The sequence below is a fragment of the Hemicordylus capensis genome, chromosome 7 (assembly GCF_027244095.1).
Source record: "Hemicordylus capensis ecotype Gifberg chromosome 7, rHemCap1.1.pri, whole genome shotgun sequence".
In the NCBI taxonomy this organism is placed as follows: Eukaryota; Metazoa; Chordata; class Lepidosauria; order Squamata; family Cordylidae; genus Hemicordylus; species Hemicordylus capensis.
The window spans coordinates 37,640,829-37,667,836 of NC_069663.1; the positions used below are offsets into that span (position 1 = coordinate 37,640,829).

Genomic DNA, 27,008 nt, shown 5'->3' on the forward strand with positions numbered 1-27,008 from the left:
GGGTTGGTTGACCCTCCGGGGCGAAAGGGAAACTGCAGTTTCGGGTTGCAGCTTGCCGGGCTCGGAACTGGCTCCGCTGCTGCCTGAAAGCAGCCGGCCCGGCTGCCCTGGGACTCAGGAAGCTTCGCGTGCTGCTGCTTGCCCCGGCCGGGAGTGAGAGATGAGCCGAGGGTTTGGAAAGACCGGGAAGGCAGAGCCGCCAGAGCCTTTGCCCCCGGGCTGCGGGGATCGGGAAGCCTCGTCACGTCATCCACCAGCCTTGTGCAATCGGCAGGAGGAGGAGGAGGCAGGCAGGGGGCGGGAGACGCCGCCACTGACTGTGCAGGATCGGCCCAAAAGCGGCCCGGATTGCTTGGCGGCCAGGGCCGGGGCCACGGGAAAGGTAAGGGGCATTGGCGCGGAGGGGCCCCTGCATGCCTGTGCCTGCTTCTCCCTCGGAAGTAGGCTCTGCTCTGGCCGGCGGCGGGGCTCCTTCCCAGCCCAGGGTGTGTGTGTGTGTCCCGGGGTTGCTGCACCCTGCTGTGTGGGCACAGCAGGCGGCTCTAGGCTCTGAGGACGGCGGGGGCTGGCTGAAGCTGCGACGCCTGGAGAATATCGGCCGCCGCCCGCCCCGTCTTTTGCAGCCCACCCAGCCATTCAAGCCACTCAAGGCTTGCTTTCAGTAGCGGGGCGGGGGGGGGGCGTGCTTGAGGGGAGGAGCTCGAGAGGCAAGGAGGTTTCCGGGGTTTTTGAAGAGGGAAACAAACTGGGTGGGAAGAAACGGAAAAATTGGGGGAAAGATTGAAACACCAGCAGCAATACATTCTTGAGCTCCCTTTGCAGGTCGGAAGTCACATTGTTTCTTTAGGGGCCTTTGTGGTGTATATATATAGCCTGCTTTGCTCATAACATTGATTCGTGTTTGGTATGTTACATTATTTTGGAAGGATCGTTTATTCAGAGAATGAGTCCAAAGGTAGTCATGTGACTTTTAAATTTGTTTGTTTTTTGTTAAAAAAAATGGACTGCCGTCTGCTGAACACCAAGGAATCCAGTGTCTCTGTAAGCCAGCTTCTATTTTCGACATCAACTCTTGATGTTTGGAAGAATCTGAAGCAAGCAAGGAGCCTGGGAGAGTAAAAATTTCCAAAGGAAATATATATTTCATAATGCAATCCCCCCACGCCCCATTTTTCCCCGGCCTCTGCCTCTCTAGGAGGAGCACTGAAGGAAGGGCAAAGAGCATTTATGGGTGAGTGAGCTGTGCCCCACAGAGTAGATTTCTGGAACAGAAATGGAGGGTGTGGGGGGTGTTTGAGGGGGCAGTGTGCCCCCTGGCTCCCTGCTTGAAGTTGCCAGGAGATGGATGCCCGTTCTGAGATGTGCCAGGCTAATCCTGGAGGGTTGTGGAGGGGCACCATTCACCAGGCACAATTCCCCTATGGAAGAGCACGGACCCTGTGTTGACTTTGTCTTTGGAGGAGAAGCTAGTTCATTGTGTGCTGTGCGGTGTGGGCCGAAATGAGGCCGGAGAGCACAGAAGAGGAAGTGCCTCCGTTCAGGTCACAGGGCGGGGGGTGATTTTAAATGCCCCCCTCTTTGAAATGTCCCTGCAGATAGGAAGCCAGCACAGCAAGGAGAGGATTGAGCTAAAGCCCTTTCCTCCCTGACCTGCTAGTTTGTGTGTGTGTGTGTTTTTACAATGCAGGGCACTTGTTTTTTCTTTGATGAGTAAAATGTCCAGCAGTGGTACCTGCCACTTGCAGATTCAAGTGCTTCTGTTCTCCCATCTCATTCTGTGGCAGATGTAAGATCCACCCCTGTTCCAAAGCACAGCCTGGTCAGTCAGTCGATTAGTCAATCAACAATTTTTTATGGCCTACTATTGACCAGCAAAATACAAGCAGCCTGTTCTACCCATTCCGCAGAATAGGTGGTAGAATCCAGAGGTGATAGAATTCAACTCAATTCCTTTATTACAATCACATAACCAGCAGGTACCACTTTAGACTGGGAGGGGGGAGGCACCACATTTGAATACTTAGACACAATTAATACATTCTCTCTCTCTCTCTCAGTTAGTTAGTTAGTTTCTTGTGCTGTAGTACTTTGCTCCAGAATGCAGGTACTAGGAGAGCCCCACAAGCAAAGTAGTGTGGTTTTGGTTTGGATTTGAGGTGGGGGAGATGGATGTTTAAAATGATAATGTTATGACATTTGGACACGTTTCCCCAATTTACCTTCACCACAACCCTGTGAGGTAGGTTAGGCCAAGAGAAATTGACTAGCCTAAGGATCCAGCAGTCAAGTTAATACGCCGCAGACTAGCACTTGGTAGGGTTGCAATGAAGGCCTTGGAAAGGATATTAGATGCCGTGACGTGTCTATACCTACAAAGATTAGAATCGTGCAGACAGTGGTTTTCCCTGTGACACTCTATGGATGCAAAAGCTGGACTATGAAGAAGCAAGATAGAAAAAGTATTGATGCTCTTGAACTTTGTTGCTGGAGAAGACATTTGAGGAGACCATGGACAGCCAGGAAAACAAACAAATAGACCATAGAACAATTCAATCCACAACTTTCACTTAAGGCACAGATGACCAGGCTCAAACCATCATACTTCAGAAACATTATGCGAAAACCCAGCTCCCTTGAGAAGTCCATAATGCTGGGGAAAGTTGAAGGAAAGAGAAGAAGCCGCCAAGAGAACAATTTGCTATGGAGCAACTAACAAATACAGTTGTCTATTCTTGTTGTTGTTGTTGTTGGCTCATCCTCACGAGCCGAGGGGGATGTCAAAGGAAGCAGCTCATTAACCATGCAGCTCTACCTGACGAATGGCCAGCCTGCAGGCAGTGTGGCTCTTGGTCAGTGTGGGAGACGGAGGAGCAACCCAAGCCACCTCCTTTGGCACCCCCCAGCTCTTTGGCACCTCCCAGGAAGGGCCAGTTCTGGGTAGGATATTGTTCTGTGATGGCGGTTATTAACTGGACTTTTCTCTCTTGCAGCAATAGCCATGGCCTTGCTCCACATCTCTGCCCTACTGCTGTTGGCCGGGCTGAGCAAGGGGAATGACTTCCCTTTCCAGGACCCCACGTTGCCTTGGGAGGAGCGGCTGGATGACCTCATGAACCGGCTGACACTGGAGGAGATGGTGGAGCAGGTACAAGAAGGATTTTCAGCCAATAAGCGGGAGTCAGAGGTGGAAATAGAGAAGCTTGGGCTCTTAAAAGCGTCCAAGCCCTGGAAAAGTTGCTGGGGTGGGGAGCAGGTTTGGAATGGCAAAAAACCCTACTGGATCAGACTGTCTGGTCTTTCTCCCCACAACGGCTGGCTAGATGCCTCTGGGAAGCCTGCGAATGGTAGCGTTCTGGTGGTGGTTGCCCCCAGCACTTCAGAGGTGCTGGTTTATGGCCGTAATAAAGATGATTGATTGACCTAGTTAACTAGGAGATACTCTTTCATTAGGTGGATAAGAATGCTTACGTTTGCAGAATAAATGTTTCAGCCCTTGATCACTGAAGTAGGGCAACTACCACCACCCCCTAATTATGTAGGTGCAGTCATTAATCTGGATTAGAATCCTTTACTTTATAAATATTCATTAAAAAGGCTGGGAAAACTCTCCGTTTTCTTCTCCTGTGACTTTGATTAACAGTTATCTGTTTGTGTTACGGGCAACTAAACAGCATTAAACAATGTTTAATTGCCAGGAAATTTAGGACCCGCAAATTAAAGTATTTTTTCACATAACGCATAATCAACGTGGAATTCTCTGCCACAAGATGTGATGACAGCCAACAACCTGGATGGCTTTAAGAGGGGTTTGGATAACTTCATGGAAGAGAGGTCTATCATCGGCTACTAGTTGGAGGGCCAGAGGCCACCTCCAGCCTCAAAGGTACCAGTTGCAGGGGAGTAACAGCAGGAGAGAGGGCATGCCCTCAACTCCTGCCTGTGGCTTCCAGTGGCATCTAGTGGGCCACTGTGCAAAACAGGATGCTGGACTAGATGGGCTTCCTTGGGCCTGATCCAGCAGGGCTGTTCTTATGTTCTAATGTTGGATTTAAACATTTAGAGAACTACGACCACAGTTTGATCACAAATTGGTCTCCGAGATGTCCCGGTAAAAACATATTACTCCAGTTTTAAAAGAACTACACTGGCTACCAATAGGTTTCCCGGCTAAATTCAAAGTGCTGGTTATCCTCCTCTATAATAAAAGGCTTGATGTCCGTCCGTGTCTCCCTCGGCTGCTTGGCGTGTGTCCGTGTCTCCCTCGGCTGTTCTGGGCCTGCGCGCAGCAGTAGTTTTTATGGGCAGCTGTTTCAATTTGGACTTTTTAATGTGTTTCCATTGTTCTAAAATGTCTTGGCTTGTTTTATTGTTGTAAACTGCCTAGAGACTTCAGTAGTGGGCGGTATGCAAATACGTTAAATAAACAGATAAATAGATAAATAAACTGGCCAACCAGGAGATCACAAATGCAGAAACAAGGGAAAGCTGAAAAGAGTTCAGGGCTTCAAAGCCTCATTTTGCGGGGTTCAGTCAGGGCCAGCCTGTCCACTAGGCAGTCACCTAGGGTACCTGTTCTTGAGGTGTCTGGGGTGGGAGCAGACGCCGCCCCCTCTGCTGTGAATAGCAGCCCTCTGCATAGTGGCTGGGACGGGGTAGCAGCGAGGGAGGGGACTGTACATTTCACAGTTTGTACGGCCACCACTGCCCTGCTCTATGCGTGGCGTCTGCCCCCGCCTGGCCAATGATTTTAACTGACCGTGAGGGCGCAAAAGTCATACTTGGCCCAGGGTACCGCAAACCCTCGAGTCAGCCCTCAGTTTGTCGGCTCTTGTGAGATTAGTGCCACTTGTTAGCACAGCTGAGACGGCCACGGAAAAGGCTCTTGAGTGACTGCCCCCTCCAGTGATTGAATCCCTGGCGTCTCTACTCCCACAGATGGCAAGAGGAGGTGCGATGAACAACGGCCCAGCTCCCCCCATTGAGCGACTGGGCATTGGACCCTACAACTGGAACACAGAGTGCCTGCGTGGGGATGTGGAGGCCTCAGGTTGGGCGACGGCCTACCCTCAAGCCCTGGGCTTGGCTGCCTCCTTCAGGTATGGCCGGGGTTGGCACCAGGTCACAAGGGTCCCTGAGGCAAGTCCTGCTGTGACCCAGCTCCCAATAGCACACTGGGCCCCCATTGCACCATGGGTTGAATGTGTGCATTGCCCCTCCCTGAGGGTGCCCAGCAAAGCTTATCAGGCAGTGGTTAGGGGCTCCTTCCTCAGGGCCCAATGAATGCCTGTGGGTTTTAGGGGGTAATTAAATAATAATAATAATAATAATAATAATAGGGGGTAATTAAATAATAATAATAATGGTAATTAAATAATAATAACTTATTTATTTATTTATTTATTTATTTATTTATTTGATTTCTATACCACCCTTCCAAAAATGGCTCAGGGTGGTTTACACAGAGAAATAATATGTAAATAAGATGGCACCCTGTCCCCAAAGGGCTCACAATCTAAAAAGAAACACAAGATAGACACCAGCAACAGCCACTGGAGGGATGCTATGCTGGGGGTGGAGAGGGCCAGTTACTCTCCCCCTGCTCAATAAAGAGAATCACCACGTTAAAAGGTGCCTCTTTGCCCATTTAGCAGCGGTAGTGAAATGGGGGTGAAGCCAGGGTCAAACTTCCTGCCAGGAGTGATGGTGATCTCCATGGTCTCTTCAGCTGGTGGCTGTCATTTTGGCCCCCAAATTAGAGGCTTGCCAGTGAGGGCAGTCACTGCCCTCCTGATTGGCTTCAGGATGTTGCTGTATCATTCTCAAGCCAATCAGAATGAGGGCAGTGATTCCTATAGCTCACTCTAGTCCTCTTCAGATATTATGAGCACCCTGGGTGCTCATGGTTACAACCAGCAAAAGTGGGAAGGAAGCCCCACTGTAAATCACCGCCTCGCGCCGGTGATCACGGTTATGGTGCCGACTCTTCAGACAAACGGCGCCATAAGCCTGTTTCCGGTAAATTGGTGGGCTGCAACCACGCTTACGGCGATGCCCCCTTCAGACGAACAGCACTGTAACCATGATCATTGGCACGAGGAGGTGATTGGCAGAGGTGTGATGGGACTTTCTCCCAGCTTTAGTTCGCTGTCACTGTGAGCATCCGTGATGCTCGTAATGTATGAAGAGGGCTTCTGGGAATCCTGTGGGGGAGAAATGGCGGCCGGCCGCTGCTGACATATTGGGAGGTATCGCTGCTGTTCATGCTGCCATCAACAGCAACAAATATTTATATACCGCTCTTCAACAACAGTTTCCAAAGTGGTTTACATAGAGTAATAATAAATAAGATGGATCCCTGTCCCCAAAGGGCTCACAATCTAAAAGTTTTCCAGCACCTTAAAGTAGGTGATGGCAGTAAAAAAGGCAAGATGGTGGGAGTTTGGGAGGCACCTTTCCCTTTCTGGAGCTCCCAAATTTGAGGCCAAAAGTTCCTTTAAGATAACTCGTAGCTCAGCCTTTGTCCCCCCCGAGGATTGATGGTAGTTTGAGAGTTGGGCAATTGCGTGTGGTATATGCACTCATTCCCCTATCACATCTGGTGATAAACCGGTGTTGTTTTGTTTTGAAAACAATCTTGTTCAGAGGCTACAAGGAGTCTCAATAAAAATGTGTACATCATGGGAAGGGCAGTGCCCCTCCCGAACCCGTTCCAACTCTTCAAAACTTATTTTCTAGCCTCCCGGGTGTGGTGGTAGATCTGCCAGCACTTCATCGTTTCCAAGGGGGCTCTCACATTATTTAAATGCTCTTCCCCTGACCAAAAAAACCCCCTGCTCTAGGAAAACTAGGGTCTCGGGGAGAAACCTTGACTAGAACCTTCTCCCTGACCACTAGCTCGGAGCCCTCTTCATACATTAGACAGCTTGTGTGTGCAAGTGTTTGTGCATGTGTACCTGTTTGTGTGAACGAGTATACCTGTGTTCACTGTGAACTTGAAAACAGGCCCCTTTCAGTGCAGGGGGTGGGCAAACTTAGCCTTCCATCTGTTGTTGAACTACAACTCCCATCATCCCCTGTCACAATAAATTCTGGCTGGGGATGATGGGCTAGTTTTAGTTCAACAACTGCTGGAGGGCCACATTTGCCCACTCCTAGTCTTCTGGGTGGAAGACGTTTTTGCATATGGAGGAACATTCATTTGAGTGGGGGGGGGAACCCGCCAGCCATCTTAAACAGCCCACCCCAGAAGTGGTTTTGTGCCTGTTCCCAGCATAAACAGCAGCTGCCTTCAGACAAAAGGGCCCTTCTCCCTCCCCTACAACTGCACCTTCTTTCTCCTGACAGCCGAGAACTCATCCACCGCGTGGCCAACGCCACGGCCACAGAGGTCCGGGCCAAACACAACATCTTCGTCTCCAGTGGTAACTACGGCGACCACACAGGCCTAAGTTGCTTCAGCCCTGTGTTAAATATCATGAGGCACCCGCTGTGGGGCAGGAACCAGGTAGCAATGGTTTGGCAAAAGCGGGGAGCTACGGTGGGCGTGGGAGGGGTGGGGTGGGGGTTAGGGTGGGTAAGTAACATGTGCCGTCAAGTCGATTTTGACTCCTGGCGCCCACAGAGCCTGTGGTTGTCTTTGGTAGAATACAGGAGGGGTTGACCATTGCCTCCTCCCGCGCAGTATGAGATGATGCCTTTCAGCATCTTCCTATATCGCTGCTTCCCGATATAGTACCGGCGGGGATTTGAACCGGCAACCTTCTGCTTGTCAGTCAAGCATTTCCCCACTGTGCCACTTAAGGTGGCTAGGGTGGGTAGAAATGGGCAAATATGGTAACACATATGCAGTTCTGACCAAAACAAATTGCAAAATAGCAAAAGGGCCAAGATACCTGAAGGGCCACCTGACCCGTGAGATCATGTAGAGGGCCTCTCCTGTATGTCCCATCACCTTCTGAAACACATGACACATGGGCAAACCTTCTCGGTGGTGGCCCCTGATCTCTGGAACTCTCTTCCCTGTGAGCTTCAACATGCCCCCTGCTTGTTTAGTTTTAAATCCAAGGGGAAGACTTTTAAAAAAAAATTTCAGCAGGCTTCACCCTAACTTTCTATAGTTCCGTTCAGTTTATTACGATCTTTGATCAGATAAACAGATTTCAGCTCAGACCCAGATTTTAAAAAAAAAACCCTTAAGAGTAAATATTGATACAGATATCTAAGAATACACATAGAAGCTGTTACATAAGAGTAAAATAAGATAAGGTGAAACAACCTAAAAACCTAAATTAACCATTTCTAACACACCGTGTGCTAGAAATGCAGCCATGCTTTATATAGTTTTCGCTTTGCCATGCTTGAATGATTGGCTTTTCTCCTGCTGTAGAGGCAATTGTGCGGTGTTCTGTGTGAGTGTTGCTGTAAGCCACCAGGCATTTCCACCCCCCCGAAGAATGGCGAGATGTAAATATTTTAAATAAATAAATAAAAGCCCAAATCAGTGCTGGGAAAGGTTGCTCTTTCAGCTGGAGTACTAGGCAGATGAATCTGTGGGGCAGCCCAGAGATAGAAAAAGGAGGCACCCAGGAAGGGACGTGGCATAGTGGTTGGAAATGACGCCTTGTCTGCCTGCCCTTTAGGAAACCTACGGGGAGGATCCCTTCCTGACGACCGAGCTGGCTGTGGCTTTCGTGACAGGGCTGCAGGGCGAACATCCCCGCTACGTCAAGGCCAGCGCCGGCTGCAAGCACTTTGATGTCCACGGTGGTCCTGAGAATATCCCCACATCCCGGTTGAACTTTGATGCCAAGGTCAGCAGGACTGTGGCAGGTTGTAGTGGGAGGGGTTCCTGTCCCTCTGGAGGAGGGATTCCAGCATCCGACGCCTGACTTGTATCTTCTCTCTTTGCCGGCTTCAGCTCTGTCCTTCACTCCCAAAGTAGGAGGAGGCCTGGTCTTGTGGTAGTGAGCTTGAATTGTCCCCTTTGCTGAGCAGGGTCCACCCTGGTTGAATATGAATGGGAGATGTGATGTGTGAGCACTGAAAGAGATTCCCCTGAAGGGATGAGGCTGCTCTGGGAAGGAAGAACAGAAGGTTCCAAGTTCCCCCCCGGCAGCATCTCCAGATAGGGCTGAGAGAGGACTTCTGCCTGCAGCCCTGGAGAAGCTCCTGCCAGTATGGGTAGACAATATTGAGCTAGGTAGACCAATGGTCTGACTCAGTATATGGCAGCTTCCTCTGTTCCAGTACTTGCTTTTTTGCCCGTTTCATTCCCTGGCTGCAGTGCCATACCTTGTGGTACTCTTATTGGTGCCTTTTATCAGCTTCAGCTAATATGCCAGCTGCTTCCGATTCTTGAAATAAATGACCTAAGAACAGCAGTACATCTGCTTGTCACCTCCCGACTTGACTACTGCAATGCGCTCTATGTGGGGCTGCTTTTGTACGTAGTCCGTAAACTGCAGTTGGTCCAGAATGTGGCAGCCAGGTTAGTCTCTGGATCATCTCAGAGAGACCATATCACTCCTATCTTAAAGATCTACACTGGTTGCTGATAGGTTTCTGGGCAAAATAGAAGGTCTTGGTTATAGCTGATAAAGTCCTAAACAGTTTGGGCCACACTGCCCATTGAGATCATCAGGAGAGGTCCGTCTGCAGTTGCCACTGGCTCGTCTGGTGGCTACTCAGGGACGGGCCTTCTCCGCTGCTGCCCCGAGGCTTTGGAATGTGCTTCCTAGTGCAATAAGAGTCTCCCCATCTCTGACATCCTTTAAAAAGTATTTAAAGATGCATCTGTTCACCCAGGCTTTTAATTAAATACTACTACTATAATATTTATATACCGCTCTTCAACCAAAGTTCTCAAAGCGGTTTCCATAGAAAAATAAATAATACATAAATGAGGTGGTCCCTTGTTCCCAAAGGGCTCACAATCTGAAAAAAGAAACATTAAGGCAGACACCAGCAACAGCCCCTGGAGGGCTGCTGTGCTGGGGGTGGATAGGGCCAGTTGCTCTCCCCCTGCTAAATAAAGAGAATCACTACTTTAAAAAGGCACCTCTTTGCTCAGTTAGCAGGGGTGGCAATTAAAATACTGTTGTTTTAAGTTTTAAATTGTAATGTTTTAACCTTTTTATTTGTTTTGTTTTGTTGTAAACCGCCCAGAGTCTTGGGCGCGCCTCTGGATTGCTCCAGCCATCTGCTGCCTGAGCCAGTAATGCTCAGGGGTGAGGTGGCAGCAGCTCAGAGGGGAACGATGTCTGTGCTTTGTGGCAGGTGGCGGAGCGGGATTGGCGCATGACCTTCCTGCCCCAGTTTGAGGCCTGTGTCCGGGCCGGAGCCTTCAGCTTCATGTGCAGCTATAACAGGTACGTGGGGGCTGGGGAGTCCCTGTCTGGGGCACAGCTATAATTGGACGGAGGAAGGGCAAATGTCCCTGGGGCCCTGAGGGAGGGGCCCTCGCTGGCTGGGTGACAGCTTGCTCTTTGATCTCCCCTCCCCAACAAAATGAAGCGCTGCTAGCAATCCCTCTTAGCTTCAGGGGAGAGACCTTTCCAGGAGGGGAGGGGGAAGAGTGCCAAGAAGCATCCCTCTCGCCTCCTGGCCCCGCTCACCATCTTACATTTGGAGCCGTCTTCGATTCGGATAAATAAGGTACGGGTTGTGCCCTCGAGTCGGTGTTGACTCCTGGCGACCACAGAGCCATGTGGTTTTCTTGGGTAGAATACGGGAGGGGTTGGCCATTGCCATCTATTTATTTATTTATCAAAGTTAAACCCTCCCCAAACTTACATTTCTGGGCGGGCGGCTAACAACTAGATGTCGAGTGTAGATTACATGTATAGAGTGCTTCAGAACAGTGTTTCTCAACCACCGGTCCCTGGACCGCTGCCGGTCCCCGAAGGGTTGAGTGCCGGTCCCTGACTGGGAGTCAAACCCCCCCCCCCCACAACTGAAATCAAGGCACTCACTTCCTCAATTTTGCACATGGCACGGAAGAGGAAGAGTATCACGGAGGCGTGGGACCCTTCTTGTGCCTTGCCTCCACGTGCTGCTGAGATCTTCCTACAGCTATCTTATTCCCTATCTTTACAGCTTCAAACTGTATGCAGTGCGGGGGCATGGAGGAAAAAGTATGGCAGTGGGCGCCACTTGAAGGGCTGCTGGTTCTTGCATGCTCATTGTTTGCAGCCAAAGGTTGGTTGATTGAAACCCAGCTGCCTGTTGTGGTCGAGGCGCCTTGAGAGGGAACGCTGTTTCCCTCTTGCATCAGTGGGGCTTGCTTGTATGTTGTTTTCATTGGCCCCGTGTAGCTTTTGAATTTTTCTAATGGCCCAACATCCCCTCTCCATTGAGTAATCACAAGCACCTCCACTCCAGACATACTGGAGACAAATTTGTTCACCCAGGCTTTTAGATTCAGGGGTTCTCAACCTTGGGTACCCAGATGTCGGTGGACTTCTACTCCCATAATCCCCAGCCATAATGGCCAAATGCCATTGTTGTTGGGGGTTATGGGAGTTTAACTGAGGGACCCAAGGTTAAGAACCCCTAATATTCCATGTTTGCAAAAGATTCCAAATTTAATTATTTTAATGCTTATATTATTTTCATTCTAAACTGCCCAGAGATGCAAGTTTTGGGCAGTATAGAAGTCTGATAGACAGACAGACAGACAGATAGATAGATAGACAGACTTGAAACCCCTTTACTAACCGCTGGTCCGGGAAACTGCGCATGAAGAATGTAGCGGTCCTTGAAACTCTGCACGAAGAATTTAGCGGTCCTTGACTCCAAAAAGTTTGAGAAACACTGCTTCAGAACATATGAAAGGTTATAAATGCTCAATGATATCACTAGTGATTGGGACCGCAAGGTGGAAGACCCCAGTGATCGCAACAGTTGTGTTTCGGTCTGCTGACTTTTCCAACCCTGGCAGCATTAACGGAGTCCCCGCCTGCGCTAACAAGAAGCTGCTGACTGACATCTTGCGGGGAGAGTGGGGCTTCCAGGGCTACGTGGTGAGCGACGAGGGAGCCCTGGAGCTGATCATGTACGGCCACCACTTCACCCACAACTTGCTGGAAACGGCTGTCGGTGAGTGGCGCTGAGCAGGGAGTGTGATTCTTAGTCCAGTGCAGGTGACTACCCCATAACCCTTTAAATGAATGCCATGGATATTTCTGTACCACTTTTCCAACAAAAGTTTTCCAAAGCCGTTTACATGGAGAAATAATAAATAAATAAGATGGCTCCATGTCCACAAAGGACTCTCCATCTGCAAATAGAAAGAAAACCTCCTTCTGCAAGGAGGCAGAAGGTGCCTCCGTGCCCAGTTGCCCTTTGTGGCTAATGACGACCTCCTTTTCTCTGCAGCTTCTGTGAATGCCGGATGCAACCTGGAACTTGCGTTTGGGATGAGGAGAAATGTGTTCACGTATATAAGCAAGGCAGTTGCCCTCGGCAACATTTCCTTGGAGGTGAGTTGGTGCTGCCACAGAGGAGGGAAAAGCAAGCAAACTTGGGTTACTGGCTCCAAGTCAGTTTCGGACTCTTGGGATGCGTTCAGTTGCAGGTTATACAGTATATACCAAAGTACTACTGAGTAATTGGATTTTTACTTAGAGCAAATATTGGGTTGCTTTGCTTGTGTGTGTTTAATGTCTTAAGCCGTTTTTAAGATAAAGGTTTATTTTATGTATTTATTATATGTGTACACTGCCCCAGATAGCCACCTAATAGTGCAGTGGGGAAATGACTTGATTAGCAAGCCAGAGGTTGCTGGTTCGAATCCCTGCAGGTATGTTTTCCAGACTATGGGAAACACCTATATTGCCGGTTCGAATCTCCGCTGGTACTATGTTGAGCAGCAGCAATATAGGAAGATGCTGAAAGGCATCCTCTCATACTGCGTGGGAGGTGGCAATGGTCAGCCCCTCCTGTATTCTGCCAAAGAAAACCACAGGGCTCTGTGGGTGCCAGGAGTCATCGCTGACGTGATTGCACACTTTACCTTTACACTGCCCCAAACTTGCTTCTCTGGGTGGTTTTCAACATCAAACAAAATCAAAACATTAAAAGAACTTAAAAATTTAATTCTTGTATAAAAAACTTGGGTGAATAAAACTTGGTTCTTGTGGTAGCAAGCATGAATGGCCCCCTTTGCTAAGCAGGGTTCACCTTGGTTTGCATGTGGATGGAAGACCATACATAAGCACGGTAAGATCTTCTCCTTAAGCATGGGGCTCAGTGGTAGAGCATTGAGCTGCTGCCAGTCAGTGTAGACAATAGTGCGCTAGATGGACCAATGGTCTGACTTGGTATAAGGCAACTTCCTGTTTTCCTAGTGTGGAGAATCTACACCCACATCTTCTGGCTCCATGAAGAACTAATCATCAACAGACCCACTGCAGATATTGGTGCCAGGAGGAACCCTAACACACTCTATGGGTGTGAGAATCAGAGCTCCCATCCCTCTCCTCTCACTTCTTCATATGGTTGCTTCGCAAACTTAACTTTATAATCCAGCTCCCTAATTCCATAATCCGGCTCCCTACTCTCTGCAGACGGTCAAGGACCGCGTGCGCCCACTTTTCCGCACCCGCATGCGCCTGGGTGAATTTGACCCCTTGGCAATGAACCCCTACAACCTCCTGGGACCAGACGACGTGCAGACCAAGGCCCATCAACAACTGGCCCTCGACGCCGCCATCAGCTCTTTCGTCCTTCTAAAAAACATCCGAGGGACACTGCCTCTTAAGGCCCAGGGGAAGAGCTTTGCGGTAAGTATACGCCAAGGGGTGGCATGGTGAGGAGGTGTTCTGAGCGAAGCCACGCCTCTGCCAAGGTAGGGAGCAGCAGGCCTTGGACGGCTCCGGAGGCAGAGCAGACAGGACCTTGGCCAGTGCAAGCAGGAACACACGAGCTGGGTATAGCAACATGCAAGAGATGTTGCTCCAGTGGCTTATTTGAGCGGACTGCTGTTGTTGTTTTTTCAGACATTGGCCCTGCCTTTGCCTAGGGAAGGATCTGTATCTTAAAGGGACCTCTGCCAATTTTGAAACCTCTGGCTTTGGCAACGCAGGAGGCAGGGCGGGGGCTCTGCTAAGTCTTGTAGGTCCTCGGAGGATGCCTCCAAGCCAGAGGATGAGGGCAGAACAGTGTCCTTGGGTTGTGGTGGGGGTGCTGGCTCAGGTTTCCATGATTCTTCTTTTGTGGGCCAAGTGATGCAGGGTCACCCACAGTCTGAGTCATGGGGTCTTCTCACCCATCTCATTCCCTGAACTATACAACTCTTCGCCTGGTTGGAGGGAGGTCCCCTATGATTTCCTATGTCCTAAGGACTTGTATGAAACCACCTAAGGGGCACAGACTCTTATCAGTCAAATGTAATCCCTTAACTCTGGTTTCAAGGATTTATCTGACAAATGCAACACCTTAAATCTGGCCTGGAGATGGACAAGTGATATTTTTTTTTATATATATATCTTTCCTTCCAAGGAGCCCAGAATAACATACATGGTTATGTTTATCCTCACAACAACCCTGTGAGGTAGTTTAGGCGGACAGATAAGTGACTGGCCCAGAGTCACCCAGTGAGTTTCATGGCTGAGCGGGGATTTCAACTCTGTTGTCCACAGTCCTAGTCTAGCGACACCGCACTGGCTCTCTTATTTTCTTAATCTTATTTACGCTCTTGCTTTATGATGAGCAAGCAGCTAGATTGTGGGCCAGCCCTAATTTGAAGTCTGCCTCCAAAGCAAGGCAGTGTAGGGTGCGTTGCAGCCATCAGTTCTCAAGTTCTCAGAGCATGTATGACCATTACAAGCTTTCCCCCTCCTGCTAAGCCTCTGCTCCCTCATGCCACTTGGTTCTCTCACCCCCAGGCATGGAGTGTGCAGCCTGAACTCCATTGTGGTCCCTAATTTCTTCTTGGCAGGTGGTTGGACCTTTTGCAGACAACCGACCGCTTATCTTTGGGGACTATGCACCATCCCCAGATCCCCAATATATCTATACCCCCAGGTAAGACCTACAGAGACCTCCCCAGCTCTGTGCTTGGAAAATCCTGCATTGAGCCAGCCCTGGTGGGATACTGGATTTGACAGATCTTCCTTGAGGTCGAAGCCCCATTCTAGGTGTACTTGGCATGACCCCTGCCTAGAGCAGCAGTGCAGAGTCCAGCCCTGAGTCAATCAGACCAGAGGAGCCAGTCCTGGAGCCCGCCGGCTCAGATATCCCAGAACCGGCACTGAGCTCTCCAACAAACCGGCTTCTTCCACCTCAAGTACTTTGCACTCCCTCAGGCCTGAATATCAGTTCTGGCAATGGGCCAGGAGGGATTTGATGGAATAGAGGAGGAGTGCTGAACTTTATGTCAAAAGACTGACTCTCTCTGCTGTCCAGCTAGGGAGGCGGAGTCTGGGAAGGGCAAGCCCAGTCTGCTGGTATTTAAGACTTCCTTCCTGCTCTGGTCTTTGTCAAAGCAAGTTGCTCGCATGGTGCTTTCCAGGGTGCTGAAATGCAGGCTGCAGGTGAAACCTCTCCAGTGTGCTGAAATGCTTGGCTGCAGGCAAGGCAGTTGGCATTTCAGCACCCTGGAGAGCTCCATGTGAGCAACTTGCTTTGACAAAGACCAGGAAGGAAGTCTTAAATTGTGGGCTGGAATGGATTGTGGGACTGAACAATGGCCTTGCTCCTTGACTGCCAAACCTTCCTCAGCCTCTTGACACTTTTGCAACTGAATACATGCACCCCCTGACTTTCATCCTTAAGAGACTAAGAGCCATTCTTGTTCCTGTCTGGCACAGGAGGGGCCTGTCAATGATAGCAGCCAATGTCACCTTTGCGGCTGGATGTAGCTTCCCCAGGTGTGACCAGTACTCCCCTGATGAGGTGAAGGCCGCGGTCCAGGCAGCAGACGTGGTGGTTGTGTGCCTGGGTACAGGTAAGGTTGTAATAGCAAGCTGAGAGATAAATGTAGAAAAGCAATGCAAGACCTCCTTCCCAAAGATGCAACTCTGACTTCTCCTTCAAGCAGACTGATATGAAAAAGATGTTTGCTTCCTACTGTGTCTGCTCTCCAGTAATGTGGTGTAGCCTTCTGTATAGCTCTGTGGTAGAGCACTTGCTTTGTGTGCAGAAGGTCCCAGGTTCAATCCCTGGCAGCATCTCCAGGTAGGGCTGGGAAAGGCTCCTGCCTCAAATGCTGAAGAGCCACTGCCAGTTAGGGGTGTGCATGAACGGTTTGTGCTGAACCAGTTCTCTGGAGGTTCGATCACAGACGGAACCAAACCAGGCCCAGTTCCGGCAAACCAGTTTGGCTATGGTAAGGGATGGCTGGGCGGGAACAAGGAGAGAGGTAATAAGTTCCTTACCCAGCCGGTGTGGTGGCTGGTGGCGCCGTTTGCTGCTGCTCGCCCTCCCCGGCACAGCCCCAAGCGCGCTCCTTTACCAGACTGCCAGCTTGATGGCGGCTTGGTTCTGGTGGCTTGGAACCAAGCCCCCGCCGAACCAACAGCTTGATAAAGGAGGGAGGAGTGTGCTTGGGGCCATGCAAGGGAGTTTGCCGCCCGAACCGCCAAACTGGTTCGGTCAGTCAAACAGATCGGACCAGCCGGTTGGAGCAACACGTTTCGGTTCAAACTTATTCGAATTCGAGCCAAACCGTGTTTTTTGGTAGGTGCACACCCCTACTGCCAGTCACTGTAGACCAGGGTTCCCAACTGGTGGTACTCCCGATGCTGCCGAGCTACGACTCCCATCATCCCCAGCTACAATTTATTGTGGCTGGGGATGGTGGGAGCTGTAGTTCAGCAACATCTGGAGTACCACTGGCTGGGAACCCCCAGTGTAGACAGTATGGAGATGGAAGGATGATGGTCTGACTCGATATAAGGCAACTTCCCCATTCCACGTCCGAAAGCTTATAAAAATAAATAAAATCTAGAAAAATATCCCAGTTCAAACAATGTAAATACAGTGTAAATCCAAAATAGAGAGAAAGGCCTTGTTGTACCCTGGGGAATAAAACCAAGATTAAAAAACAACATAGGCTTGCTTGGTCTATTCTGACTTTTATTCATTCATTCATTCATTTAGCAGCTAGCAGCTGCTCTCGAGGGTCTCAGACAGCTTCCCCATCATCTGCTATCTGAAGCCTGTTAATTGGAGATGCCAAACTGAGAGCTTCTGCATGCAAAGCCAGTGCTCTCCCATTGACCTGTGGCCCTTCTCCAAGAAAGGAGCTGGGGTCCTGTCCACTATCAGAAGCCCCAGAAGGGACTCTGGTCTCGCCTCTCTGTACTAAAAGCTCTTCTCAGAGTAATTCCAAGGGTGAGGTGTGTGTGGAACATCTGGGTCAGTCCCTAAACTAAGGCTGGGCAAACTTCGTCCTACAGCTGTTCTTGAACTACAACTCCCATCATTCCCAGCCAGCAATTGTGACTGGGGATTATGGGAGTTGTCATTCAACACTAGCTGGAAGGCCCACCCCCTGCCCTAAACCCTTATATCAGGCCTGCTCAGCTTAGCCCCTCCCCCTGCTGTTTTTGGACTACAACTCCCATAATCCCCAGCCACAGTGCCTAGTAGCCAGGGATTATGGGAGCTGTAGGCCAACTTCTGCAGGAGGGCCAAAGTTGAGCAGCCCTGCCTTATATACTGTAGTTTTCCACCATGTGATATATATGAGGCGCAGAAGAATTAACAAGGGTTTCTCACCTCCATAAAAATGAATGTGAGCTATTTTATTTACAGAGTCTGCTGTCAAACTCTCTGCTGCCCCACCCAAGGTGCCTTGCATACTTTGAACCAGGGGTTTCCAACCTTGGACCCCCAGACATTCATGGACGGCAGCTACCATCATCCCTTGCCACAATGGACTTCAGCCATTTGGTCATTGCGACCGGGAGCCAAGACTGGGTGCCTTGACCCACCCTACCATTAAGAGTCTGGCTTCTCCAGTATGACTCATGAGCAGCTTAGGAAAACTGGCAGCTGCCTTATACTGAGTCAGAGACCATTGGTCCGTCTAGTTCAGAACTGCCTACACGGACTAGCAACTAGGGGTGCGGATGCCGAACTGGTTCACCTCGAACTGGGGCTGGCTCGGAGGTTTGTTCATGGACCGATCCATGGCCGATCCATGACTGAACCGAATCGATCCATGACTGAACCAAACCAGACCCAATTCGGGCGAATTGGTTTGGCATGGTAAAGGACGTTCGGGTGGGGGGCAGTGGGAGTGGAAAAAGCTGGTGGTGCTGCTCGCCCTCCTGGTGCAGTTCCAAGCGTGCTTCCGCCTCCTTTACCAAGCTGCTGTGCCAGCCGCTTGATAAAGGAGAGGGGAGCGTGGCGCTGACCGGCTACGCTGGTCAGCTTCCCCCACACACACACACAGCTCACCTCCCCTGCCTGGCTGCCCCTTACCTCTTGAAGGGCCTCCACCCTTGTACTTGTAAAAGGGAATTCTCACCAGATTCTGCTTTATAAGTGTATTTTTCGGACTTGGTTCGGATCCGAACCGAACAGGCCAAGCTGTTTCCATGCACACCCCTACTGGTAGCAACTTCTTCAAGGTTTCGGGCAAGAGTCTCTCCCAGCTCTCCCTGGAGATGCCAGGGAGGGAACTTGGAACCTTCTGTACGATGCTGTTCCCAGAGGGGCCCCATCCCCTGAGGGGCATATCTGGCAGTGCTCACGCACATAGTCTCCCATCCAAATTGCAAACCAGGGTGGCCCCTGCTTAGCAAAGGGGACAATTCGTGCTTGCTCCCACCATACCGGATGTCAGTAGGCGGCGGGGTTCATAGCAGAGAGGGCATCCTCTTAACACTCTTGACGCTTCTGCTCAGGAGTTGATCTGGAGACCGAAGCTGTGGACCGAAGTGACTTGGCCCTGCCTGGCCATCAGCTGCAGCTGCTGCAGGACGCCGTGGCTGTGGGTGAGTGTCTTGGTCCCGCAGGGAGCGTTGCATGCCTCACACTGCCAAGCGTTTCAGTGGCAGAAGTACTTGGTGGCCTTGGGCACTGCATGTCCGTTGTGGATGTTGACAGAACGTTAGAGTTGGAAGGGAACTCCCAGGCCTTTTAGAGCAGCCCCCTTCTCTGTACAAGAATCTTTGCCACAGGATACGGACAGCTGACTGTTCAGCCTCTGCTGACAATCTCCAGAGAGAAATTGCCATTGCACGTTCTTGCCATTATGAAATCCTCCTGATGTCCAGCCTAAATCTGCCTCCTTGCCATTTCAACCTATTGTGTCTAGTCCCTCCCCTGGGAACAACAAAGAAGTCCACTTCTCTGCGACCGCCTTTCAGATATTTAAAGGCCACTATCAAGAGAAACAGCCACCTAATGGCGTGGCGGGGAAATAACTTGCCTAGCAAGCAAGAGGTTGCCGGTTTGAATCCCTGCTAGTATGTTTCCCAGACTAAGGGAAACACTTATATCAGACAGCAGCAATATAGGAAGATGCTGAAAGGCATCATCTCATACTGCGCAGGAGGAGGCAATGGTGAACCCCTCCTGTATTCTACCAAAGAAAACCACAGGGCTCTGTGGGTGCCAAGAGTCAACACCGACCTGACAGCGCAACTTTACCTTTATCAAGAGAAACAGTATGGTGCAGTGGTTCAGGTGTTGGTCGAGGACCAGGGAGACAAATCTCCACTCAGCCATGAAATTCACTGAGTGACTGCAGACCAGTCACTTTTCTCTCAGCCTAACCTACCTCACAGGGTTGTTGTGGGGATCAACAAAACCATGGACGCTGCTCTGGACTCCTTGGAGGGATAGAAATGTCAAAATAAATCTCTGCCCTTCATCATCTCTTCCCTTGGCTGAACGTGCCTGGCTCCCTCAATCATTCCTCGTAGGACTTGGTTTCCAGACGCCTCGCCATCTTTGCTGCCCTCCCTGAACCCATTCTGGTTTGTTTTCTATTGTCTTAAATATGCTCTAAACCCCCTTGAGGCTATATCAGCCAAAGGCAGTAAGGGGCATATAATAATAAATAAATAAAATCCCATGGCAGTGAATTCCAGAGATGAATTGTACATTGTATGAAGAAGTCAACTGTATCTCTTCTCCAAGGAAGCCAAGATGATGTAGTTGGTGGGGTTATCCCCACAGCAACCCTGTGAGGTAGGCTCGGCTGTGAGCTTCATGGCAAGTCTTGCTTCATGCAGGACCCGCACTCGGGTCTTCTCCAAGTCGTATGCTCACTACAACACCGTGGTGCTGGGCTCATAAGAAAGCTAATGCCGATTAAGAAGTATTTGCAGATGCAAGATGGATTTAGCCTGCCTATTAATGAACTCCTGCTACTTTAATTCCAGCTGCCGGGCGTACAGTGATTCTGTTGCTCTTCAACGCCGGCCCGCTTGACGTGAGTTGGGCCAAGGCCCACGACAGTGTGGGCGCAATCCTGGCCTGCTTCTTTCCTGCCCAGACAACCGGCCTGGCAATTGCCAAGATGTTGACAGGAGCAGAAGGGACCAACCCTGCTGGCAGGCTCCCTGCCACGTGGCCAGCAAGTATGCAGCAGGTAAGGCTGGGGTGCTTGCTGTGGGGCAAAAGGGATGTCTGAGGTTACCCCTCTTAGGGAAGGAGAAGTGAACAGGTGATCTTTGAGGTAATCCATGTGCCCTCACAAAATAGGTTCCTCAACCCCTGTGGTAGAATTCCATCGTTCCTTGGGCATGTGGCACTACTGTTATTTTGGGTGATTAGAGCGGCTTCTCCTCAGTTCCTTCTCAACCACCACACCCAAAGTGGTCTCAGACTTCCACTTAAACCAAGACATAGTGTTACCTACCTTTTTCATGAATCCATCTCTGCCTTCAGAAAAACCTATGTACTCCTTCGAGGTCAGAAGATCCATGCTGTACCATGTGGAAAGGACGGAATTTTTCAGACCATCTCACAAGCTATCTTTCTCCCATAAAGGAAAGAAGGGATATTCAGGAAGAGACTCCCACCCTGGCTGGTAGAACTAATTTTTATATGCTATAATACAGAAGGTGTCCAGCCTCCTTCCAGAGTCAGGGCACACTCATAGGAACAGAGGAAGCTGCCTTATACGGAGTCAGACCCTTGGTCCATCTAGCTCAGTATTGTCTTCACAGACTGGCAGCGGCTCCTCCAAGGTTGCAGGCAGGAATCTCTCTCAGCCCTATCTTGAAGATGCTGCCAGGGAGGGAACTTGGAACTTAGATGCTCTTCCCAGAGCAGCCCCATCCCCTGAGGGGAATCTCTTCCGGTGCTCACACATCAAGTCTATTCATATGCAACCAGGGTGGACCCTGCTTAGCTAAGAGGACAAGTCATGCTTTGTGACCACAAGACCAGCTCTCCTCTCCACTCAGCTAGAGCAATGGCTGTGTCAACAGCCCATCATGTCAGGCATAAGCATGGTGGACATTTGCAAGGCAGCCATCTGGCCTTTGGACCTTCCATTCATGGGATATTATGCTGCGGATATTCACTCAGTGGCGGAGGCCAACTTTGGTCGGGCAGTCCTAAAAAAGATCATGTCACTAGATCCTAGCACCCGCCACCATCCAGGTGAGCTCAGCAGTCACCCCTTTTGTGAGGGAACATGGATCACCTCAAAGATAAACAGCTTGCTCACCTGTACCAGGTGATCTTTTTGGGGATCCATGTTTACTCACAATACCCACCCAGCCTTCCCCTCTGCTAGGATACCTCCACCGTAATATTGCTTACCCATCTTCATCCGTCCCCATCTCTTCGCAGCGGCCAATCAGAAACTGAGGAGAAGGTGCTCTAAGCACCCAAAATAATGGTCGCTCCTCACACACGATTTGGCGGAGCCAAAGAACACCTCAAGGAGCTATGGAATTCTTCGGGGGGGGGCTAACTGTGCAGGTGCAGAAGGAACCCGTTTTGCAAGTGAACATGGAACACCTGTTACAGGTAAGCAACCTGGTCTGTTTGTGTTTTGTGCATATGCCAATTGGTATTAATGTATACAACTTTAAAAGCTTACATAGGAAGTTGCCTTATACTGTGTCCATAGTACACGTAGTCCATAATTGACTATTGGTCCATAGTCAGTATTGTCTACATTGACTGGCCAAAGAGGAAGGGGAAATCCCACTGTGACTACAAGAAATATAATAACAACCAACCGCTGAAAGTATGTGTATTCAAAAATGAGTATATAATCAATGATCTATAACATAAACATTAATGAACAATATACAGAACGCCTTCTCACAAGTGCAAAAGCATGTACAAAAACTATTAGAGATTCAGGAAGGAGGTAGCTGAGGCAGGCAAAAATAGACTGCAGGATGGGATGGGCAAAGTCACGTAACTAAATTTATTTATTTTATTTATTCATTCATTTGATTTCTATACTGCCCTTCCAAAAATGGCTCAGGGCGGTTTACACAGAGAAATAACAAATAAATAAGACTGATCCCTGTCCCCAAAGGGCTCACAATCTAAAAAGAAACAAAAGATAGACACCAGCAATAGTCACTGGAGGTACTATGCTGTGGGTGAATGGGACCAGTTACTCTCCCCCTGCTAAATAAAGAGAATCGCCACGGTAAAAGGTGCCTCTTTGCCAAGTTAGCAGAAGTTAGCATATCTTAAGAAAGACGCAGTCTTGCAGACCTTTCCGGCAAGGCAAGAAAGACGCAGTCTTGCAGTCCTTTCCGGCAAGACTGTGTCTTTCTTAAGATATGCTGTTTATTAATGTTGTATTAATGTTGTTGTGGAGGACTTGCGTTGGGCTTCATCTCTGATCAAGGTCAGCTCATTCATGGAAGCGTCGACAACGGGTCCTCTGTTATTAGCACGTCGGTGAATTTACATCCTCACTTCTGTTTGGACAGCATTGACTATTTTGCCATTGAGGAATTTCACACTTCTTCGGAGACCACGTCTGACTTTATGCTTTGGTCATCTGCCACTTCCATTGTGATTTAGTTACGTGACTTTGCCCATCCCATCCTGCAGTCTATTTTTGCCTGCCTCAGCTACCTCCTTCCTGAATCTCTAATAGTTTTTGTACATGCTTTTGCACCTGTGAGAAGGCGTTCTGTATATTGTTCATTAATGTTTATGTTATAGATCATTAATCATTGATTATATACTCATTTTTGAATACACATACTTTCAGCGGTTGGTTGTTATTATATTTCTTGTAGTCACGGTGGGACTTCCCCTTTCCCTTCCTCTTTGGCTGTTTTTCTGTGACTGCCCCTTCCCGTTGCTTACATTGACTGGCAGCAGCTCTCCAAGGCTTTCGAATGGGGGTCTTTCCCAGCCCTGCCTGGGGATGCTGCCGAGGATTGAACCCGGGACCTTCTGCATGCAGAGCACATGCTCTGCCACTCAGCTGCAGCCTACATTCTCCTGCAGAGGACTTTCCTGAGTCTGTGTTCAGTTCTCCTGTGTGACCATGGCGGCATTTAACTTGTTCTCAGTTCTTTTCTGAAAGTCTATGGCGCACTAGTGGGGTGGGGAAGGAAGCTAGCATTTGAAGAAGGGTTCAGCTTATTCTCCTCCCTGATATGGTGATTTTGTGGAGAGGGGGGACCTTTATTCTTCTCTGCCCTGTGGCGGAGGCAGGTGCAAACTCAGCACCTTCAGGAAAAGATTCTCTTGACTCACTTAACTGTGCTGGGAAGAGCTTGTAAAAGCCATGTGTAAGACTGCCACCTTGTGGCTAATACTAGAATACGCACACAGTCCATTGTCTTCAATCCCTTGGGGCAGATGAGATGGGGCAGGGAACTGGCTGCAAGTGGATATGCCCAGCTGGAGCATTTCCATGGCAGCTGTTCCTATGGAGACCCCTACACACCTGCAGCAGTTAGGGGTCTCCATAGAAACAGGTCTCCATGGAAATGCTTCCACCAGAAGCACCCACCTGCTGTGAGCCACTTATCCCCCCCCCCACTGTTCTCTCTTAAGGCATGCACATGTGCGTGTGCTCACACATTTTTTGATGTCCGCTCAGTTAACTTTGGATCTCACTCAGGTTGAATCAGGAAGGCCCCACTCTGAATGCAGGTGCTTACACCCTGCCTCGATGCTGCCGCCCAGAACAAAACTCATTCTGCACATAGACGAAGAAAATGAGAGAGAGCCCTAATCCGCACCCGAGATGCCAGGGAGGGAACTTGGAACCTTCTGCTCTTCCCAGAATGGCCCCATCCCTTAAGGGGAATATCTTACAGTGCTCACACATGTAGCCTCCCATTCAGATGCAAATCTGGGCACACCCTGCTTAGCAAAGGGGACCAATTCATGCTTGCTACTCCAAGACCAGCTCTCCTCCCACCAAGCCAGCTCAGCCTTGCTGGCTCGATGACATAATCAGGCCATGTCTGCGCAAAAGAGTGTGGCCCATTCAAGTTTTATCAACATCCTTTTAAAAATCTGGGCCCCCGAATTGAGGCAGTATTCCAAGTGAGGACGTACCAGCACAGAAGAGAATAGAACGATTACTTCTCATGATCGAGACACTATGTTTTTTGCCAATCCAGCCTAAGATTGTGTTCGCTTTTTTAGCAGCGGCATCACACTGCTGGCTCGCATTCGATCTGTTGTCCATAAAGACACTCAGATTCCTTTCACGTGTACTGCTGCCGTACCAGGTCTCCCCCACCTTGTACTTGTGTGTTGATTTTTCCGACTCATAGTACATCCTGTGTGTCCTTGTCTAAGAACTGGGATACATTTCGTGACTTGCTATTGGCTGGAACTCACACATTTCCCAGCATACTCTTCATTCTGCCTGCCAGGGCTCTCCACTCATTTGTGCTCACACATCCAGGTACCTCCAATGGAGAACTACACAATGGTTGGCCGGACATACCGCTACTTTGGGGATGCAGCTCCACTCTACCCTTTTGGCTATGGGCTTTCATTTACCAGCTTCTGCTACAGCGACCTGACAACAGGAAGCGATGTCGTGCCCATTTGCAGTAACCTCAGCGTCTCTGTGGTGGTGGAGAACGTGGGCTCCAGAGATGGCGAGGAGGTGAGAAACAAGGTGTTTGCCTGTATATGGTAGGGGTGTGCATGGACTGTTTGGCATGGTTTGGTTTTAATCTGAACTAAATTCGGACCAAACTGTCAATATGCAAACCGGTTCAGTCAAGCCAATCAGCTGGGCCAGTTTGTTTGACGAACCAGCTTGAACCGATTCACAGTCAAACCACTCGAACCGGGCCCAATTTCTGGAGGCCCGGTTCGTAATTGAACCGGTTCTGTTAATCCCTAGTATATTGCCCCAAATTGGAGTGACCAGGGCTAGGGTGGGTATAGGGTGGTTGCATGGGGCAGAAACGCACACAATTTCTAAACTTTGTGTGATTGGGGGGCCCCATAGGCAGTGATAAGTAGAGCGATACATGTGTCATGGCCTTGGTGCTCCCCCTCCCCCACACTACAGGTCTGTAGGGTTGCAAAGATAGACATGCCGCTGGGTAGGTAATTCCTGGTGAGACCTTCCACTGGTCAGAGCTGAAGTTTCAGTGCTCTTCATTCCCCTACTTTGTGACAGGTGACGGCAGGGAGAATTATGCCGAATGAGAGAAATTGTGCAAGAATGCATAATTTAGATGTGGCATATTACAGTTTTCCTTAGTGCAGAAGTTCTGGTTTGTTTGTTTGTTTTCTTTTAAGCATGAGTTGAACAGGTCACAGGGAGCTGCCTTCCACCGAGTCAGACCTTTGGTCCCTCTAGCGCAGTATTGTCGACACTGACCGGCAGTGCCTCTCCGGGGGTTTCAGGCTGGGGCCTTTCTCAGCTGTACCTGACAATGACCCCGCCACTAACAGAGATCCGGTTGGCAGGGACTAGAGACAGGGCCTTTTTGGTTGTGGCCCCTCGGCTTTGAAACGCCCTCCCTGAAGAGCTCCGCCATGCTCCTTCCCTCAGTGTTTTTAAAAAACATCTTAAAATGCATCTTTTAAAGGAGGCTTTTTAATGCTCCGTTATTATTTTTGGTAGACCTGGTAGGTCCTTTCGCTTCTTTCGCTTTTTATAATTTTCAGTTCTAATTTGAACCTGATAATGATTGTGGTTTTTAACCTGACAACTTTCCCCCCTTCTTTTTCTCGTTTCTTGTTTAATTTAGTTAATTTTATTACTTTTATTGTATCTTGTGTCTATCTTATTGTTGTGAGCTGCCCTGAGCAGTAGTGCACTGGAGGGGCGGGGTATAAATATTTTAAATAAAATAAATACCTTTAGCCGCTGCCAGGAACTGAACCGGGGACCGTCTGCGTGCAGAGCAGGAGCCGTCCTCCTGAGCGACAGCCCCATCCTGGGCTGCAGGACGAGTTTGGGAATCCCCCCCCCCCCGAGAAGGAGAGCCTGGATTTCACCCTCCTCCTCCAACGCTCCCTTCCCTCTGCAGGTGGTGCAGCTCTACCTCCGCTGGGGTGGGGCTTCGGTGCCGGTGCCCCGCTGGCAGCTTGTCGGCTTCCGCCGGGTACAAGTGCCCAAGGGCCAAGCCGTGAAGGTGCCCTTCCTGGTATCCTACAGACAGAGAGCCGTGTGGGCCGATCAGTGGATGTTGGAGCCTGGCACGTTCACGGTGTTTGCCGGCGGGCAGCAGCCCTTCCAGGAAACCCGTCCGTCTTCTAACGTCCTACAAGCTGATTTTACCGTATCCGGCAGTGCCCGGGCGATGAGCCAGTGCCGGGGTTGACAAGCGGCACCCAGAGAAGCCAGAGGGAAGCCCATCCGGCTAATGAATGTGTCCACGATGAGTTTTTGGATCCAGCAAACGTATCAAAGAGAACTCCACCTACAACAGGAAGACACCGATCTACTGTGAAGCGTGGCCAGTTTGGGGAAATGGGATCGCTCCAGAGATGCGCAGGCCTTGTTGCCAGCCCAAAGGCAAGGAAGTTGGCGGTTTGGAAGACCATAGGGCCTGGGAATGATTGGGGCAGCGGGCTGTGGTTAGGGTTTCAAAGGCGGCTCAGCGTGAATAAAAGATTGTTTTCCAGTA

At 49.8% G+C, this 27,008-nt stretch overlaps 1 protein-coding gene across 3 annotated transcripts; it reads left to right on the forward strand.

Moving 5' to 3' along the window:
* LOC128333399 (uncharacterized) lies at positions 1–27,008 on the forward strand. 3 transcript variants are annotated; one of them, XM_053268884.1, is made up of 15 exons: positions 1–382; positions 2,991–3,145; positions 4,936–5,096; positions 7,345–7,504; positions 8,640–8,810; positions 10,276–10,367; positions 11,939–12,096; positions 12,376–12,479; positions 13,566–13,781; positions 14,939–15,024; positions 15,810–15,946; positions 18,855–18,944; positions 20,340–20,548; positions 24,818–25,024; positions 26,409–27,008. In XM_053268884.1, exons 2-15 carry the CDS (start codon positions 2,999–3,001, stop codon positions 26,700–26,702), a joined length of 2,232 nt encoding a protein of 743 aa, XP_053124859.1. In that variant the 5' UTR covers positions 1–382; positions 2,991–2,998; the 3' UTR covers positions 26,703–27,008. The 3 variants fall into 3 exon arrangements, with proteins under 3 accessions (XP_053124859.1, XP_053124862.1, XP_053124860.1); XM_053268887.1 differs by lacking the exon at positions 1–382 and adding an exon at positions 425–485; XM_053268885.1 differs by lacking the exon at positions 1–382 and adding an exon at positions 682–822.

Coding starts and splice junctions, on each gene's coding strand:
- LOC128333399 (XM_053268884.1), top strand. CDS start 2,999: ATGGCCTTGCTCCACATCTCTGCCCTACTGCTGTTGGCCGGGCTGAGC. Junction 7,505..8,639: donor CGCTGTGGGGCAGGAACCAG/GTAGCAATGGTT, acceptor CCTGCCCTTTAG/GAAACCTACGGGGAGGATCC. Junction 12,480..13,565: donor TCGGCAACATTTCCTTGGAG/GTGAGTTGGTGC, acceptor TACTCTCTGCAG/ACGGTCAAGGACCGCGTGCG.